Source organism: Myotis davidii, unplaced genomic scaffold (genome assembly GCF_000327345.1).
Source record: "Myotis davidii unplaced genomic scaffold, ASM32734v1 scaffold11, whole genome shotgun sequence".
NCBI classification, from domain to species: domain Eukaryota; kingdom Metazoa; phylum Chordata; class Mammalia; order Chiroptera; family Vespertilionidae; genus Myotis; species Myotis davidii.
Window position 1 is genome coordinate 3,087,040 of NW_006285791.1, and position 17,338 is coordinate 3,104,377.

Below are 17,338 nucleotides of genomic sequence, written 5' to 3' on the forward strand. Positions count from 1 at the left end.
GTGGTGGTGGTGTGAGCCTCTCCTGCCTCCTCAGCAGTGCTAAGGATGTCTGACTGCAGCTAATTTCTGTTCCCTGCTGGCAAGTGGACATCCCCCGAGGGCTCCAGGGCTGCCAGAGGGATGTCTGATTGCCAGCTTAAGCCCAATCCCCCGGGGAGCGGGCCTAAGCCAGCTGGTGGTCATCCCCTGAGGGGTCCAGACTGCGAGAGGGCACAGGCCTGGCTGAGGGACCCCCCTCCCCACCAAGTGCACAAATTTTTGTGCACCGGGCCTCTAGTATGATTATAAAGTGACAGTAAATTTAACTGGTATTTTTAAAAATAGAGACCCGGCTCAAAAAGACTTAAATTAAAATGCTAGGGTAACTAAAGGTGATATTTAAAAGTTGAATATAATATAAAAAATTAGAGAAAGAGAAATCCTGAGTTCCTTTGTTCAAGAAGACCAGTTTCAGAGGGTCAAAAGTGAGTGAGAATAAAGGCAAAAAAAATCTTGGTTTCTCTATTTCTCTACAAGCATTTTCCATTAAATTGTGCATGATTTCAAGTTTAAGGAGCTAAAAACAAAACAAAACAAAACAAAAAAAGGTAGCTAGAGCCCAACAATGAACATGATGCACAGAAGTATTCCTATGAATCCATTTTATGCCAAGTGCGATTAATAGATGTGGGATGTATGAAGTAGCCTAAGAAAATTTCACTCTGGAGAAACTTACCCTAGAATTGGAAAGATAGAAATTGAACTAGCAGTGTGACCAATGTCAAGTACGTGGCCAGAGCTATGTTATGGGGCCTGGTGGCAGACATGCTCCTGTTTACCCCAAAGGTCAGGAAAAGCTTTCAGGGGAAAAGAAGGTCCTTGGACAGAGTTGGATTTCAATAAAGGAGGAGAAAAGGCATTTTAGGAAACAGGAATGTCATATATAAAGTGGTAAATAAGGTTAAAAATAAAAATATGGATGAAAGTGGGTGAGAAAAAGTACAAAGTTGAAGCGATGCATCCTTATTTCTCATTTTCTGTGCAAAGTCAGCAGTAGTGCAGTGTATTGAAAAGAGGCACTGGCTGAGAGGGGGGCCTGGTTCCACTGCCACTTTCATCGTGACAGTCTCAACAAGGAGCTGCTGACACACCAGAACCCAACTGTTCTTTGATGTACATTAGCACTAAAATTTGAAATAATTTTCTTAAGCACCCTGGACTTCAGTTTTCCAATATGTAAACTAATAATGTTGGACTAATATGCTTTTAAAACCCATAAGTCCATTTAGGTCTTATGAATACAAATTGGATAATATATATTTGTGTCATTTCACTGAAGTATAGTTAAAAAGTAATATGTAAGCTAACAAATTGTTTTACAAAAGTAAAATGAATGGAAAGGATTATTGAAATTATTAACATTGTCTCTCTTTCTCTCCTTTTTTTATAGATTTTCCCAATGGATTCTCTAACAAAATCAATCAACCAATTTGCCCTGGAATTTAGCAAAAAGCTAGCTGAGTCTGCTGAGGGTAAAAATATTTTCTTTTCTCCTTGGGGCATCTCAACCTCGTTAGCCATGGTGTATTTGGGCACCAGATGTACCACTGCATCCCAAATAGCCCAGGTGAGTGGCAAAGCTCAGTCTTGCCTTAAAACAAAATGTTTTCTTTACCTTTTATCTTCATTTTTCTTCCAAATTCCAGATAGCTCACATTTTATAACCATATTTTCCAAAACAAAAGATGCACTTTAAAAAGTTTTCTAGCTTGGCTGGCGTGGCTCAGTGGTTGAGCATTGACCTATGAACTGGGAGGTCAAAGTTCAATTTTCGGTCAGGGCATATGCCCGGGTTGTGGGCTTGATTCCCAGTGTGGGGCATGCAGGAGGCAGCTGATCAATGATTCTCTTTCCTCATTAATGTTTCTATATCTCTCCCTCTCTCTTCCTCTCTGAAATAAATAAAAATATAGTTTAAAAAGTTTTATAGACCATAAAAGAAAGTCTGGGAAAGGAAGTTGATTTGCTAGGAAAACCATTTAAGAACCTGTATTCTCTAGCAAAATCATACACAGAGATGATGAGTTTATCAAGTTTGGTTCAACATCAAAAATTATTTTATTTGGACTATTAAGACATTTCAAGAAGTAATGGCTCAAACATAAAATAGTAGAATTAGTATGTTTTGAATTTCAGAAGGATTTTCTTGAAAACACAAATAGAAAAGTCAAGTGAATTCTGTTCTTTGTACCTTGGTTGTTTCCTTTTTCAATCCCTATTTGTTCTGATGAATTTAAAAAGCCTATTTGGAGCATGAAAATGCAAAACAATATTATTGTATAAGCAATTACTCATTTGGAATAAGCATCCTCACAACATAGTGTATGTATGTGTGTAGGTGTAAGCATAGATAAACAACATAATAAAATATGTGTATGCATGCATGTGTAAACTTATACATATATGTGTGTGTATTTTAAATAAAAATAAACCAAAAAAGAATAAATCCATCCCTAAATCATACAACAATGGAAAGACCAAATGACAGAATTTCCACACAAGAAGGTGTCTTCTGTGCCAAGTATGGACATCGGTACAGCCAGTAATTCTGGGTAAGACAGGCAGAATATATATTCTGTGAATTTAGGCTTAGGCTATCAACTTTATTCTATAGTTCACAAGATACTATGGGGTTTAAAACAACAACAGAATCCTGGTTAATAATTATCAGAGGTTTAACCATTCAGCGATAGACTTAATCTTAGGTGAATTTCACTTTGGGTCTGTTTCATGTAAATATATTGCTGGGTGTTTCTTGCCCTTGTTTTATTTCATATATATTTAAACATTAACAGCTTCCATTTGCACTACTTTTCCCTATGGCAAATGGTCCCTGTGCTGTCACTGTGTGTCAGCAGGAGCTTTGGTCAGACTTTGTTCCTCCCTGTGAGCTGGGTCAGGATGTGGGAGATGGAATTATTGCTTTGTTTTTTTACTGTTGTACAATTCAGGGGAAACAAGGGTGCCCACATCCTTCCTGTTAGCCTGCAAATAAAATTCTGGGGTGTAAATAAAGAATTCATCCATATGTCAAGTGGTGATAGACAATGGGAACAAAAGCACTAACCTAGGAAAAACAATTAAAACCCTTGCATTTTTCCAGATAATTGGGTGGTAACTTTTGCTTAAATTGCTAATTGAACTCAATTGAACACCTAGCCTTCTTTTCAAAGCAACCATAGATAAAAATGAAACTTGGGAAACAAGAGAATTTTTACTCTAAGGGCATTTCCAACATCATCCTAAATGTCTTATATAAAATATTAAAATAAAGAGCAACTTAAATCAGACTTTTAAAAATTTTATTTAAAAGCAACCCTTTAAAAAAAAGATTTCAGAGAGGAAGGGAGAGGGAGAGAGAGAGATAGAAACATCAATGATGAGAAAGAATCATTAATTGGCTGCTTCTGCACACTCCATGTGGGGATGGAGCTCACAACCCGGGCATGTGGCCTGACCAGGAATTGAACTGTGACCTCCTGGTTCATAGGTCCATGCTCAACCACTGAGCCATGCTGGCTGGGCTAAAAGCAACTCTTGACCTAGTGTAATAGTTCAGCTAACATACTGTTAAATCAAATCAGAACCCCCTTGGTTCATTAATTATATGTTCGGTAGCAATGTATTTATCAAGGTGTGTTTGATATGATTATTTCTCTGCAAAGTGCACTCAAGTATTGTCTTTTTATTGAAATTACAGGTGCTTCAATTTAACAGAGATCAGGACACCAAATCTTATCCTGAAAGTGAAAAGAAAAGGAAAACAGTATGTTTTATATTTTAATATCCATTTGCTGATAAGGGGGAAACCACTTTAGCACCCGCATGTTAACGGCTAATTTAAGCAAACTTTACTGGGTAAACATTCTTAGAAACATATGTTAAAAATTTTTTGTAACACAGAATGTCTACACTTTTTGGAAGGGTTATCTTTTTTAATCTTATCTCTTCTCCTCTTTTGCTTCTCTTTCAAAACTGCTCTACTTTCAAAATTATTCCCGCTTTTGCAAAGTAACTGTGAGGGAAACGATGCCCTCAATTATTTTTATGTTTTTGCCCTGATAACATTAGAGAAAACATTTATCTATTTTATAATTAATTTCATCTTTTTGTTCACAATACACCAAATTATTTCATTTAGTTGTAGGATGTTCCTATATATACGATTCTTGTTCAATGTTTTTATTAGACTAATTCCTTTTCTTTTAAAGGATTTCAACTTGGGGAAGGTTGAAGAAATACACTCCAATTTCCAAACACTCATCTCCGAAATCAACAATCCCAGTAATGCCTATGTACTTAAAACAGCCAATGGGATATATGCAGAAAAAACTTACCCATTTCTCAAAGTAAGTGCAAATATGTTATTTAAAGCTGATGGGAAACAAAGAGCCATGTGAGATCAATCAATGAACTCTTTGTACATTTCTTTAGGGATCCCAGAGACAACCTTAATGTGGTCAACATTTCTGGTAAACAATCATTTATACCAACCAATAAGTGTCTAGTTGTAAAGAAAACCAATAATAGGTCTCAAACCAGGTCTAGTGAGCAGATCTTTACCCAAAGTAGTAATATATAAATGTGGTTTATATAATCTGCGTGCCAACATTTGCTTCATGGGAAATGGAATAAAATATGTAGAATATGGATGTAGGGTAAATCTGAAGGAGCAGAGGGTGATGTTGGACACAGGGATATGCCTGGAAATTGTGCAATGGAGAGCAAAGCTGACATTGGAATCAGACAAGTCATTTTCCATCATGACTTTAGAGATTATGGAAGATTCTTAACATGGAATAATATCAACTTTGTCCCTTCTTGGGTGGTTGGAATTCCATGGAGCAGGCCATGACTTCATCCTCAGTTCAGACTCAAAGGCTTCTCAGAGGGGTCTACCCAGGAGCCAGGACAAGCATTTACTTGTCTCATATTTGTCCATTACATCTTTGGCACATCTTAGAAAGGAGCAGGAGGACAGAGGGGTCCAGTGGACAAAAAGCAAGGACATTGCGCAGGGTGGAGGGATAGCAGTAGAATCAATAAACCTATCTTGAGATTTCAAGCAGTAATGTCAGAGCTGTGGGTGGCAGACCTTCCTTCTATACCTGGAGTTTTTCATGGCTAGTCAGAGCCCAGAAAAATTTAAAGAGGAGGAGTATAGTCTTTGACCAAAACAGGAGTGGGAAAGAGAGAATGGAGCAGTGTGTGTGTGTGTGTGTGTGTGTGTGTGTGTGTATACAATTGTTCTTCTATCTAGCTTTTTGATAACCTAAATAGACTTGATTTCTCAGTTTTGGAAAAACTCTACAAAAGGAAATTTTACCTGTATCTTTCAGAAATACTTAGAAGACATGAAAGCATACTTTGGTGCAGAGCCACAGCCTGTGAACTTTTTGGGAGCTTCTGACCAAATCAGAAAGGAGATCAACTCTTGGGTTGAAAACCAGACTGAGGGTAAGCTGTCACCAAGGTGCCCATCCGCATGATCTCTCCAAGCATTGGTTTTTTTAAAAAAAATTTTTTTTATTGATTTCAGAGAGGAAGGAAGAGAAAGAGAGAGAGAGAGAGAGAGAGAGAGAGAGAGAGAGAGAGAGAGAGAGAGAGAGAAACATCCCACACTACGGCTGGAGCTCACAACCTAGGCATGTGCCCTTGATTGGAATTAAAACGGGGACCCTTCAGTCCGGGGGCTGACACTCTATCCACTGAGCCAAACAGGCTAGGGACAAGTGTTGTTTATTGTTACACTGTCCACAGTGTTATTGAAATTAACTCTGATGCTTTATTTCATCTGCCTCCCCTGAAGGATCCCATGCATAATAGCTCTAGTTTCAGCTTTGAATAAATAACATATAAAAGGCCCACTCATAGTTGTTATTCAGAAAATTAATGTTCATTGGAGTGAATTGAGGAAATTGGCAGCCCTAAATTCTCAGTTCCTTTTTCATGTAACTTTCAAAAGCCATGGCGAGGCAAAAATGACCATTATATTGAACTCATTCCTGATTTTGAGTCATCCAAAAGTTGACTCTTTTAGAATTAGAATTAGCTAGCATTTACTGGGTACTTGTACTGTTCCAGTTTACAAGAGGACCAAATAGGACTGTAGAAGGAACAGCCCATAGTAATATGCAACTCAAATTCAACATGGCAGAGGTAGGAGAATAGTAAGGGGTAGAAGAATAGTAAGGACTGAACTAGATCTCTGGCCTTAAATTTTTAGCCCAGGGTCAAGTATGTTGTCTGGAAGACAGTTGGGAACCCTACACACAGGGAGACTATGAGCAAATAAGTAATCTGCTATCTTTTCACCCAGCAAAGCCTTTTAGACCTGAGAGGAGACCTGTCATCAGATGCTGCATAGCTTGGTCCTTGTCATGCTTCCCCAGTGGGGTTGGCACACTCCAGGGGAATGATAACTGTCTAGAGGACAGAGCTGTCCTGGAAATCTTCCTGTGATGACAAATGTGCCATACATCTGCATTGCCCAATTTGATACGGTCACATGTTTTATCCACATGTGACCAGAGATGATTTGAAATGTGGCTAACTCAACAGAGGAATTGAATTTTTAAATTTTAGTTCATTTTAATTTAAATTTAAGTAGACTTGTGTGTCTGGTGGCTACCATATTCAACAACACAGATGTTTTAGAAGAACTGAACAAATACTTTAAATTATGGAGGAAAGAGTAAACTTCAGATTATGGTCACTATATGGTCAAAATACACAATAGGCACACTTTGAAAAATGCTCTGTCATAGCACTCATCCAGTAAGAGGTCCCCAAAATTATGCCCAGCCTGGATGTGGTCAGAGTCTTTTAAGTCCCTGTTTCCCTAATTTCATGTCTACATTCCTCCCGCTGGCCCTGTGGACTCTATTTCTTAGAAGTTGAACCTTCCAATGAGGGAGAAAGCTGAAATTTTTCTGTATGTTATTTTACACATTGGACACAAATATGTGCTATTTGGCAGCTATTCAACATCAGTTTAAGTAAAAAAAATTGATCAGCTATTCAGGAACTTTGACTTTGTTGTATCCATATGGAGACATTGCTAGAAACTCTTTAGCATGCCTAAGTTCTATTTGAACCACTTGGAAGAAGCTTTTTTCCTTGGCCCTTCAAATAGGCCTTTTTCCAAATAGCCGCATGAACTACTGGAACACACAGCATTCAGTCAAATTATTCAAGATAATACTAGTCATGTGTTGCTACAATTTTTTTTCCCTTATAGTCCATAAGCTCCTAAAATGTGAAGAATTGGAGAAGGTTATTGTGTGCATATTTGTAATCTCAAAATCTATCATGCGCTTGGCAAATAGGACCCTCTAGTGTCACATTAATATGTGCCCATCAGGACTTACCAGTAACCTGAATATCTGTGAAGCCAATGCCCTTCCCATTACCTAGAGCAGTGATGGTGAACCTATGACACGCGTGTCAGAGGTGACACAAGAACTCATTTTTTTGGTTGATTTTTCTTTGTTAAATGGCATTTCAATATATAAAATAAATATCAAAAATATAAGTCTTTGTTTTACTGTGGCTGCAAATATCAAAAAATTTCTATATCTGACACGGCACCAGAGTTAAGTTAGGGTTTTTCAAAATGCTGACTGGGTGAGCTCAAAAGGTTTGCCATCACTGATAGAGCTACCAAGGATGTGTGCAATGAGCAAGCCAGTAGGTGGCACTTTAATTCTGAAGAGGATAGTAGAACATTTCTTAGAAGAGTCCATTTGCTCTGCATTACTTTGAAGTTGTCTGTAAATACATTTTGTACATCCTTTGTCAAATAAACTAACAACACGGATGTGGATTCAAGAGGCTATGCTCCTTGAAAACGTATGAACCCAGAGAACAAGGCAATGAAACTTAAATCATCTGGATGCCAACTAACTTGAGATCAACCTGTGTAAATCTCAGTCCTCGATATGCTCTCTATTTGCACCTACAACTCTATTAAATGATAGAATAATTCACTTAGTATGACACAGAGCTTAAAAAACAACAACTTCTGTGCAGAAACCATATTTAAAAAATGACACATGACTCCCCAGGTTAAATCATCAAAAATTTTTCAAATTAAGTTTAATATACTGTCTTTAATCAGATAGAAAAACAAATATGAAAGTTTCAGGAAATTTTCACATCAGCATTGAAAACCAAATTTATATTTAATTTCTAAAACCTAAAGGTCTGTTTCATCGGGGGGGGGGGGGGAGATGTTTGTTTTGTTTTGTTTTGTTTTGTTTTGAGTAGACATGTTCAAGCCACACCTCAGAGCTAGTGGAATCTCTAGAAGTGCTGCCCTTAGAACTTTTAAATAAAGCTGCACAGTGTTTGGGAGATGCCCCTGTGAAGACTAGCAGTTGAGGGGTATGTTGGAGTTCATAGCAAAGGCTCACAAGAGCCAGTTCACATCTCTTCAGGGGTTGGAGGATACAAACCCACAATGGTAGCATTCTAAAAAAATAAAATCTGTTACCTAAATATTATCTTTGAGGAAACATCAGACAAATTCGAACTAAGAATTATGGACATTAATTTTTTAAAATATATTTTTATTGATTTTAGAGAGGAAGAGAGAGAGAGAAACATCAATGATGAGAGGGAATCCTGCATGCCCCCTACTGGGGACCGAGCTTGCAATCTGGGCATGTGCCCTTGACTGGAATCGAACCCAGTACCCTTGAGACTGCAGGTGGAGGCTCTGTACACTGAGCCAAACCGGCTAGGGCTGATGGACATTCTTATAAAACTTTTTCAAAAGTATCAAGGTCATGGGAGACAAGCGTTAACTGAGAAACTCTCCCAGGTTAAAGAGGACTAAAAACTAAGAGGAAATGACAACTAAGCACAGCTTGAGATCTTGGATCATTTTCTAGTCCAGAAAAATAAGTTATTGGAACAACTGATAAAATTTGAATAAGATCTGTTCATAGTATTCTACCAAAGCTAACTTCCTGGCCTGGCCGGTGTGGCTCAGTGGTTGAGCATCAACCTATGAACCAGGAGGTCTCAGTTCAATTCCCGGTCAGGGAACATGCATGGGTTAAGGGCTCAGTCCCTTGGAGGGGGCATGCCGGAGGCAGCTGATCTATGATTCTCTCTCATCAATGATGTTTCTATCTCTCTCTCCCTCTCTCTCTCCCTTCCTCTCTGAAATCAATAAAATATTTTTTTAAAAAGGTGGCTTCCTGGTTTGGATTATAATATTTCATGATCATCATTTTTATAAGTGTGGTATGTCATCGAGATTTAACTAAACCATTTGAAATCTGTCCTTTTGCTCTTGTAGGAAAAATTCAGAATCTCCTACCTGATGATGCTGTAGATTCTGCAACCAAAATGGTCCTGGTGAATGCCCTTTACTTTAAAGGAACCTGGGAACATCAATTCTCAGTCCAAGACACCACAGAAAAGCCTTTCAGAATAAACAAGGTAGGAATCATTTAATAATCAGCATGGATTTTCATGTGGCATTGTAAAGGGGATCCTATTTTAAATTCAATCCTCTTTTTAAATATATGTTCTTATAAAGTATGGCTCTTACTAGGGCACAGATGGCTAAAGTGAGCATTCCCAGTTTCATCCCACCTTGAAATCTCCTTTTCTCTAAAAAATAGACTATTGACGTATGTTATCACTCAGTCCTTGCTACAAGTAAGCTAGAGAAATAAGTTATATTTGTTTCCCAGGTGAGCAATACAGTGTGGTTAAGTGATTAAGTTAGAAGTCTACTAGAACTGAAAGTCTTCACTATTACTTCTGTTTTTGTTCTACTAAACCTATACTATCTTCTACCAAAAAAGGAAACAAAAACTTAAAAAATCACCTCTCTCATTAAGGTTTCTATTCATGCTAGAACATAGCGCACTTATTTTTGTACGAGGAACCCACTACAGCAAAAACGGAAACAAACATAAGATGGCAGATATATCTCATAGAATCCAAGGGCCAGTAGGTGGCTGGAACTTGGGGCTTGCATGGAAACAAGGATCCAAATGTTGTCAGGATTCATTCTCCACCTTTTCAACTGTTTCTCTCATCATTCTTCTCTCAAGCTGAGGTCTAACTTCCTCTTCTTCCCAGTTGGCAATGGCAGAACCTGGCTAACCATGCACCTCTTCCATTCGCAAGACATTCTAATAGATCTCATTCCAAAATTCCCGGGAAAGAAATTGATTGTACAAAGTTTGCACAAGTTGTTTAGTCTAGGGTGGGCCATCTCATACAAACAGTGCTGCTGAGGACCTATTGCTGAAATCCTGTGGATGTATGCAATAAGCAGTTCCCAATCAGTGGGATGATAATGGGGAAGGCTAACCAGAAATGAGATAGTCACCTTGGTATATTCAGAAAAAAGCAGCAGGAGTTCAGTTGCAAGTGAGAGAAAAGCATTCCAAACTAGCTCCAGTAAAATGTGAATTGTGTTAGCATTAACTCATGTAAATAAGAGAAACTGACATGTCCTAGAGTGGCAACCCAAGAGTCTCAAAACATAATCTCTCTTCTCTCTCTCTCTCTCTCTCTCTCTCTCTCTCTCTCTTCCTATTTGAGGAGGTGTCTGTTCAGATCTTTTGCCTATTTTTAAAATTGGGTTGTCTGCTTTATTACCACTGAGTTTTTAAGAGTTCTTTGTAAATTTTGCATACCAGTCCTTTATTGGGTGTGTTCTGTAAATATTTTCTCCTAGTGTATTGCTTATCTCTTCATTCTCTTAGTGAATTTCCATTTTTTATGAAACTGAAATACTTTCTCAAAATCTTTGCCTTTGAAACACACCTTATTCAGTATCTGAATCATTGGCACTTACATAGTTTGCATAAGATTATATACTCTTTTAAGTGTTTGATAGAATCAGCAACTATGATATATACATGTTGCCACAATAATGTTAAAGAATGAAACTCCCATATCACCTGTTAATGATGCTATCCAGTAGAAGACATATTTTCAGAGAGCAAAGTCTGAATAACTTTATTCAGTATTTAGCAGAGGACCACCAAATTAGCCCTTGCCCAAGGCTCCTGGGGACCAATGAGGATAACGAATGAAGGATTTGGTGGAACACCTCCTCAGTGACTTTGCTACTTATTTTCTATAGACTACAAGCAAACCAGTGCAAATGATGTGGATGAAAAAAAAGCTTCCCGTTTTTCACATAGAAAATCCACAAGCAATCGGCCTTCAACTCTACTATGAGAGCCGTGCCCTCAGCCTGTTCATACTGCTGCCAGAAGACATCGGTGGGCTGGATCAGGTAAGACATCATCCGTCTGACATGAGGATGATTCTGGTGTTTACCCCCATGTAATATGGCTTCCCTGTCTCCTAACTTGTAGAGGAAGGCAACCAATACCATTTCAGCTTCACAAAACTCTGTAAGGATGATATGGCTATTCCTTAGAAAGTGTCAGTAATTGATAGACACCTGTAGCCTGGGTAGTCCCACAAACAGCAACCTGAACAACAGATACAGATATTGTCAGTCACAAAGTTATGTGGATTGATCGTTCAGGTCTTTCCTCTCCCTCTGGCAGGACCTACCTAATGGGAAATTATTTTTTGTTGTTGTTGTTAATCCTCACCCGAGGGTATTTTTCCATTGATATTTTTTAGAGAGAGCGGAAGCCTCTCTTTCTTACCTTGTAAGAAGAGTCACATTCTTACGAGATAAGCCTTTCTTTCTAAGAGTGCAGGTTCCTGAGGGAGAGACTGAGAGAGAGAAACATTGATGTAACAGAGACACATCCATTGGTTGCCTCCTGCACATGCTCTGACCAGGCCTGGGGATTGAGCCTGCAACTGAGTTTACTAGCCCTTGATCAGAATATTATCTGAGACCCTTCAGTCCACGGACTGAGGTTCTATCTACTGAGCCAAACTGGCTAGTATGGGAGATTAATTTTTTAATCACCTGCAGTAAAGTAGCATTAGATGTACATTTTAAAACATTAAATTTACTTCCAAAATTGTAAACACAGTTTTATCATGTAAACAGTCTTTCGAAGAAATAGTCTATGTAAGTATCATCTCCAAGTATTATTTAAGTTGTTTGTCAGCCACATTTCTATTAAGCCTGATATAATTTTGGCCAGATGACATTTCTGAGTAGTTTGCATGTCTAAATTGAACATTGATTTTTCCGCAGATGGCCTGTCTTTCTTTGCACAATGCCTAATTTTTTTTATGTGAGCTAGACTTTTTATACTTAGAAGTTTCCATGGCCTACTAGTATGTAGAAAAGATTTCCCACTGTATCATAAAATTTTTGAAACTGGAGACGATGGTAAAAATAAGACCATGTGTGGACACTAAACCATGAGAATCACATTCTGACAAGATAAGCCTTTCTTCCTAAGAGTACAGGTTCCTGAACTTAAGATATTGTCACATTATTAATGTATGCCATTTATAAGTATGTCATTGACAACAAAACTTGAGTCTAGAAAACTAAACTCACAAGTAGCAAAAGCACATACTTTGAAACAAACAGGTTATTAAAAAAAACTCAAAAACTTTTTCTCCACATACACATATGTATATATACATACATATATATTTATTATTTTAAAATTTATAACATAAAGAGGAGAAAAATCACCCTCAAAATCACTATAAAAAGTCATTACTCAGGGATAGATGGTGATGGAAGGAGACTTGATTTGGGGTGGTGAACACACAATACAATATTCGGATATGTATTATAGAATTGTATACCTGAAAGTTTATTAACCAATGTTACTAATCAATTTTTAAAAGTCATTACTCTTAAGATTTGGGGATTTCCCTATCTTTTTTGGTTTTTCTTTCTTTATTTGCATTGTTTATGGTTACTAAATTCATATTGTTGTGATTATAGACATCTTATTCTATCTCATATTTTATGTTAAAAAATTATCTCCCATGTTAATAAAACTAATGGTTTTTGTGCCCTGACATATTTGTCCTATAGTATATGCTTTTGTGTAGACAACATGCAAATTAAATTCATTTTTTATGATGGAGCTGGAGAGTATTATGCTAAGTGAAATAAGTCAGTCAGAGAAAGATACATATCACATGATCTCACTCATTTGTGGACTATAATGAACAACATAAACTTATGAACAAAAACAGATCTAGAAACAGAGAAGCATTGATCAGATGCTCAAACCTCAGAGGGTAGGTATGGGAGGGTTGGGGTAAGGGGGAGCGATCAACCAAAGGACTTGTATGCATGCATATAAGCATAAGGGATGGACGCAGACAACAGGGGGTGAGGATGAGGTCAAGACTGGGGGCATGAGGGGACAATGGGGGGATAAAGACACATTTGTAATACCTTAATCATTAAAAAAACTAAAAAACACACTAATGGTTTTTGTGCCCTGACTTACAACTTGTCCTATAGTATATGCTTTTGTGTAGACAACGTGCAAATTATATCTATTTTTTATGTATCTGAGTGTATTTTTCATCTATTGCATATTATCATAGAAGTACTTTCATTATGAATCAAGATAGAATTCTCTTACATCCTGAGAACCATCAATCTGCAGAACAAAGATTCTGTAGGTCAACCATGTGAAGGATGTTGTGACCCAAAGAATTTCCATACGTGTGTGTTTTGTTACTGGGAGTAATCGTAATTCCTCAATTATATAGAGATCTCACTCAACCAATATTTCCCACCCCACTTTGGAATTACTGACTTTGTCTCCCTTGGTTCCACACCTGCAGCTGGAAAAGGCCGCCACCTATGAAAATTTGACTGAGTGGACCAGCGCAGACATGATGGAGATGTATGATGTGAAGCTGCACCTTCCCAAGTTCAAGCTGGAAGAGTCTTATGATCTCAAGTTAGCCCTAAGCAGCATGGGGATGAGCGATGCCTTTAGCCAGAGCAAGGCTGATTTCTCAGGAATGTCCCCAGAGAAAAACCTATTTCTGTCCAATGTTTTCCACAAGTCCTTTGTGGAAATAAATGAAGAAGGTACTGAGGCTGCAGCTGGTAGTGGGAGTGAGGTGAGTTATCGAATTAAACTCCCATCCATTGAATTCAGTGCAGACCACCCATTCCTCTTCTTCATCAGGCACAACAAAACCAATACCATTCTCTTTTATGGGAGATTCTGCTCCCCCTAAGCCTGCTTCTTCCTCATCAAACAAGACGATGTGAAAAATACATCATAAGATGGAAAAAAATTATAATAAAAACTAGTTTGCAGTCTAGGTATTTTTCACATTTGAATATTAGAAAATAAACCTTGAAATAATGCATTCTAATGATACTGTCATATCTTTTTTCAAATATTACTATAATAGTTATTATATTTAAAAAATGACATCCAGGCGTCAGACTACACAAGAGTAAAAATAAGAGAAGATATTATTTACAGCACGGGGGATCATAGCCAGCACAAGCATGAATTCCTTAATATTAAGAAACCTGGATACTGTCATATCTTTATGGCTAGAAAGAATGGCAAATTTTATTTCTACCACTAGACATTTTTTACAATGTGGTTTTTATTTACATTTCAGAACTACTATCCTATTCAACTGAACGCCTTATAATTCTTGAGCTGCCTGTCATGGTATTATCACTTATGTTTTACATGCATCATTTAATGAAGAAAAATCTTTATAAAGACGATATATTGATAAACAAGAATTTTTTAGAAGTATAATTTTGATAGTTCATAAATTACTACTGGAAAATTAAATCCCCCTTTTCTGTTATCTATTTAAAAATACTCTGTTGACATTAATGGAAAAGCTAGTGAAAGCAAATGAAATTTGGAATTTACTTAACAGCAATGTACCAATGTTGGCTTCTTAGTTTTCACAGATGTGTCTTGGTCATGTTAGATATTAGTGTCACTGGAAAGGGAGCAAGCTCTGAGCAGGGTCGGCCTGTAATGGGTGGGTTCTTGACTTTGTGCAGGAAAGATTTCACAGTCCAAGTCCAAGTAATTTTTAGAGTACATTTATTAAAGCTGGGAATATGAAGCTGAGAGGTCTCAGGGGAGAATCAACAGAACAGAGCCTAGGTGAGTGCTTCGGCTCTCCAGAAACTGCTTATTGGTTGTCTCACCAGCTCTTATTCTACTTTTAGAGAAGATTGATTGTGTCACTCTAGATTGCTCGTTTGACTTTATTTAACAATGGAAGAGTGGGTCAGACCTGATTATTATATAAATGAGTACAAGAAAATGTACTAAACAAATGACTATGTCTTCGCTATAAAGATGGAAAATTGTAATATATATGGTATCTTATCATCTCTTTATGAAACACCTCATATAAAGTCATAATGAAAGAAATCACTTGTGGGGATTTTGCTGCCTGGCATTTTGCTTCCATAGGCCAGCTGTAGATTGCCCATACCTTCCTGTAAGGGCAGACAGCTTCTGTGAACCAGTTCTGACCTCTGGCAAATTTCTTTGCCACTGGCAGAAGGCACATTTCTGTGTCAGCCATACCTTCCAAGAAGTCTGAATCTCAGCCTCAAAACTTCATAAAAATCTTCCAAACAGAAAACATTTGGTGGGTTTCAAACCATAAAAACGTTAAAAATACAACATTTAGAAAAAATTAGCATGCAGAAAGAACTGACTTTCAAGAGGATGAATGGTTTTTTACTAGTGAGATGTCAACTAGAAATACTTGCACTCAAAACTTCATAAAAATCTTCCAAAAAGAAAACATTTAGTGGGGTTCAAACCGTAAAAACGTTAAAAATACAACATTTAGGAAAAATTAGCTTGCAGAAAGAACTGACTTTCAAGAGGATGAATGATTCTAATAAAATTTTTATTTCTTATTCGTTTAATTTCTGTTTGTGTTTTATAGTGTTCATCATATATTAATAGTTAACATATTAGTACACATAAGTTCATATAGGTACTGGGGATATATACTTAATAATTGTTTTGATGGTGTACCCTATGCAGTTTGGATAATTTCTGTTTATGTGTTTTATAGTGTTCAACATATATTAATAGTTAACATACTAATACACATAAGTTCATATAGGTACTGAGGATATATGCTCAACAATTGTTTTGATGGTGTACCCTATGCAGTTTGGAAACAAATGGCTTTAGGAACCATTTTTCACCTCTGGTTTTGCTTTTGGTTAATTTTCAAAAGCAAGTCTCAATGTCCAAACTTTTCTTGCATGCACACACTGAGCAGGAATTCTGCGCATGCTAACACAGGAAAAGGAACCGATCCCCCACTGGGTGTCGGACTGGACACAAGGCTCCCCCGCCAAGCCGTCTGCACTCGGGCCTGGGCGGAGGGTGAGCGCGATGCGCAGGCTCCTCCCGGGCCCCAGCCTGGGGATGTGGGTCAGATGGTTCAGGCCCGTGCAATCCGGCTGCTGTGAGTCATCGCCGGAAGCAAATGAGAGCGAACGGGAAGCATCTTCCAAGTTGGACTGGTAGCTGCAAAGCAGGAGCAGCAGCCGCAGCAGGAACTTCCCAGGTACCGGGGCTGGGAGGCGCTCGGGTCCCAGGTTCCCACGCGGACCCCTCTGGCCAGGAGCTCGGGCGCAGGGCGGGAGGGAGGAAGGGAGGGAGGAAAGGAGGGAGGAAGGAAGGCAGACGGCAGGCGCTAGAGGAGGAAGGGGCGGAGACGACCAGGGGAAAGGTGGCGAGGGGTAACCCGGCAGGATTGCTACTGGACGGGGGTCGCCGTGGTCCCCGCCGCGCCCAGGGTCTGAGGGTGGTCCCGGGTGGGAGGGACACTGCGGCCTGCTGACGCCACTGCGTTGCCCTTTGCCAGCCGTGAAGGAGTAGCCAGTGACCCAGAAGGGTGGGCGGAAACTTTGGGAGGTGAGTGGGAGGAGCCGCAGGGTGCAGCCGGAAAACTGGAGTGCTAATTGCGCCCTGGCCTGGATTTTCTGTGCCTCCTGGGGCAAGTTCCGGGGTGCTGGGCGAGCCACCTCCCGCGCAGATGCCTGTCCCCTGACTGTCCCTCTGCGATCCAGCTTGTTTCTCTCTCTCTCTCTCTCTCTCTCTCTCTCTCCTTCCCTTACACCCCCCTCTGATTCCTTCCTTCGTCCCTCCTTTCCTTTCTTCCTTTCTTTTTCTATTTTTTTTTCAATTATTTGTCCATTTTTCCTTTCTTTCATCTGTTCTTCGTGGGCTTCTCTCTCTCACCTTGAAGAGGTGCGCCCTCACCTGTTGTCTCCGCAGCAGCCGCAGTACTTAATGGAATGGAGCCTCACTTCCCAGCCACTCAGCCTTGTAGCTCCAGCCCCTGCCCCCTCCTCCCGCCTGCCTCCCAGCTTCCCTGT

General features: G+C 38.9%; 2 protein-coding genes across 3 annotated transcripts in view; both read left to right on the forward strand.

The window, feature by feature from the left end:
- SERPINB10 (serpin peptidase inhibitor, clade B (ovalbumin), member 10) overlaps nt 1-14,319 on the forward strand; it is a 17,255-nt gene extending 2,936 nt beyond the window's left edge. For both annotated transcript variants that reach the window (XM_015559469.1, XM_006756808.2), the window contains 7 exons: nt 1,430-1,606; nt 3,740-3,805; nt 4,251-4,388; nt 5,379-5,496; nt 9,347-9,489; nt 11,156-11,311; nt 13,774-14,319. In XM_015559469.1, the coding sequence (XP_015414955.1) occupies nt 1,439-1,606; nt 3,740-3,805; nt 4,251-4,388; nt 5,379-5,496; nt 9,347-9,489; nt 11,156-11,311; nt 13,774-14,178 (1,194 nt within the window). In that variant the 5' untranslated portion in view covers nt 1,430-1,438 and the 3' untranslated portion in view covers nt 14,179-14,319. The remainder of the gene's footprint in view (nt 1-1,429; nt 1,607-3,739; nt 3,806-4,250; nt 4,389-5,378; nt 5,497-9,346; nt 9,490-11,155; nt 11,312-13,773) is intronic.
- A 2,119-nt stretch (nt 14,320-16,438) lies between these two features.
- The window catches only part of LOC102765753 (serpin B8), a 14,034-nt gene continuing 13,134 nt past the window's right edge, over nt 16,439-17,338 (forward strand). The window contains exon 1 of the mRNA XM_006756809.2: nt 16,439-16,524. Within this exon, the coding sequence (XP_006756872.1) occupies nt 16,444-16,524 (81 nt within the window). The 5' untranslated portion in view covers nt 16,439-16,443. The remainder of the gene's footprint in view (nt 16,525-17,338) is intronic.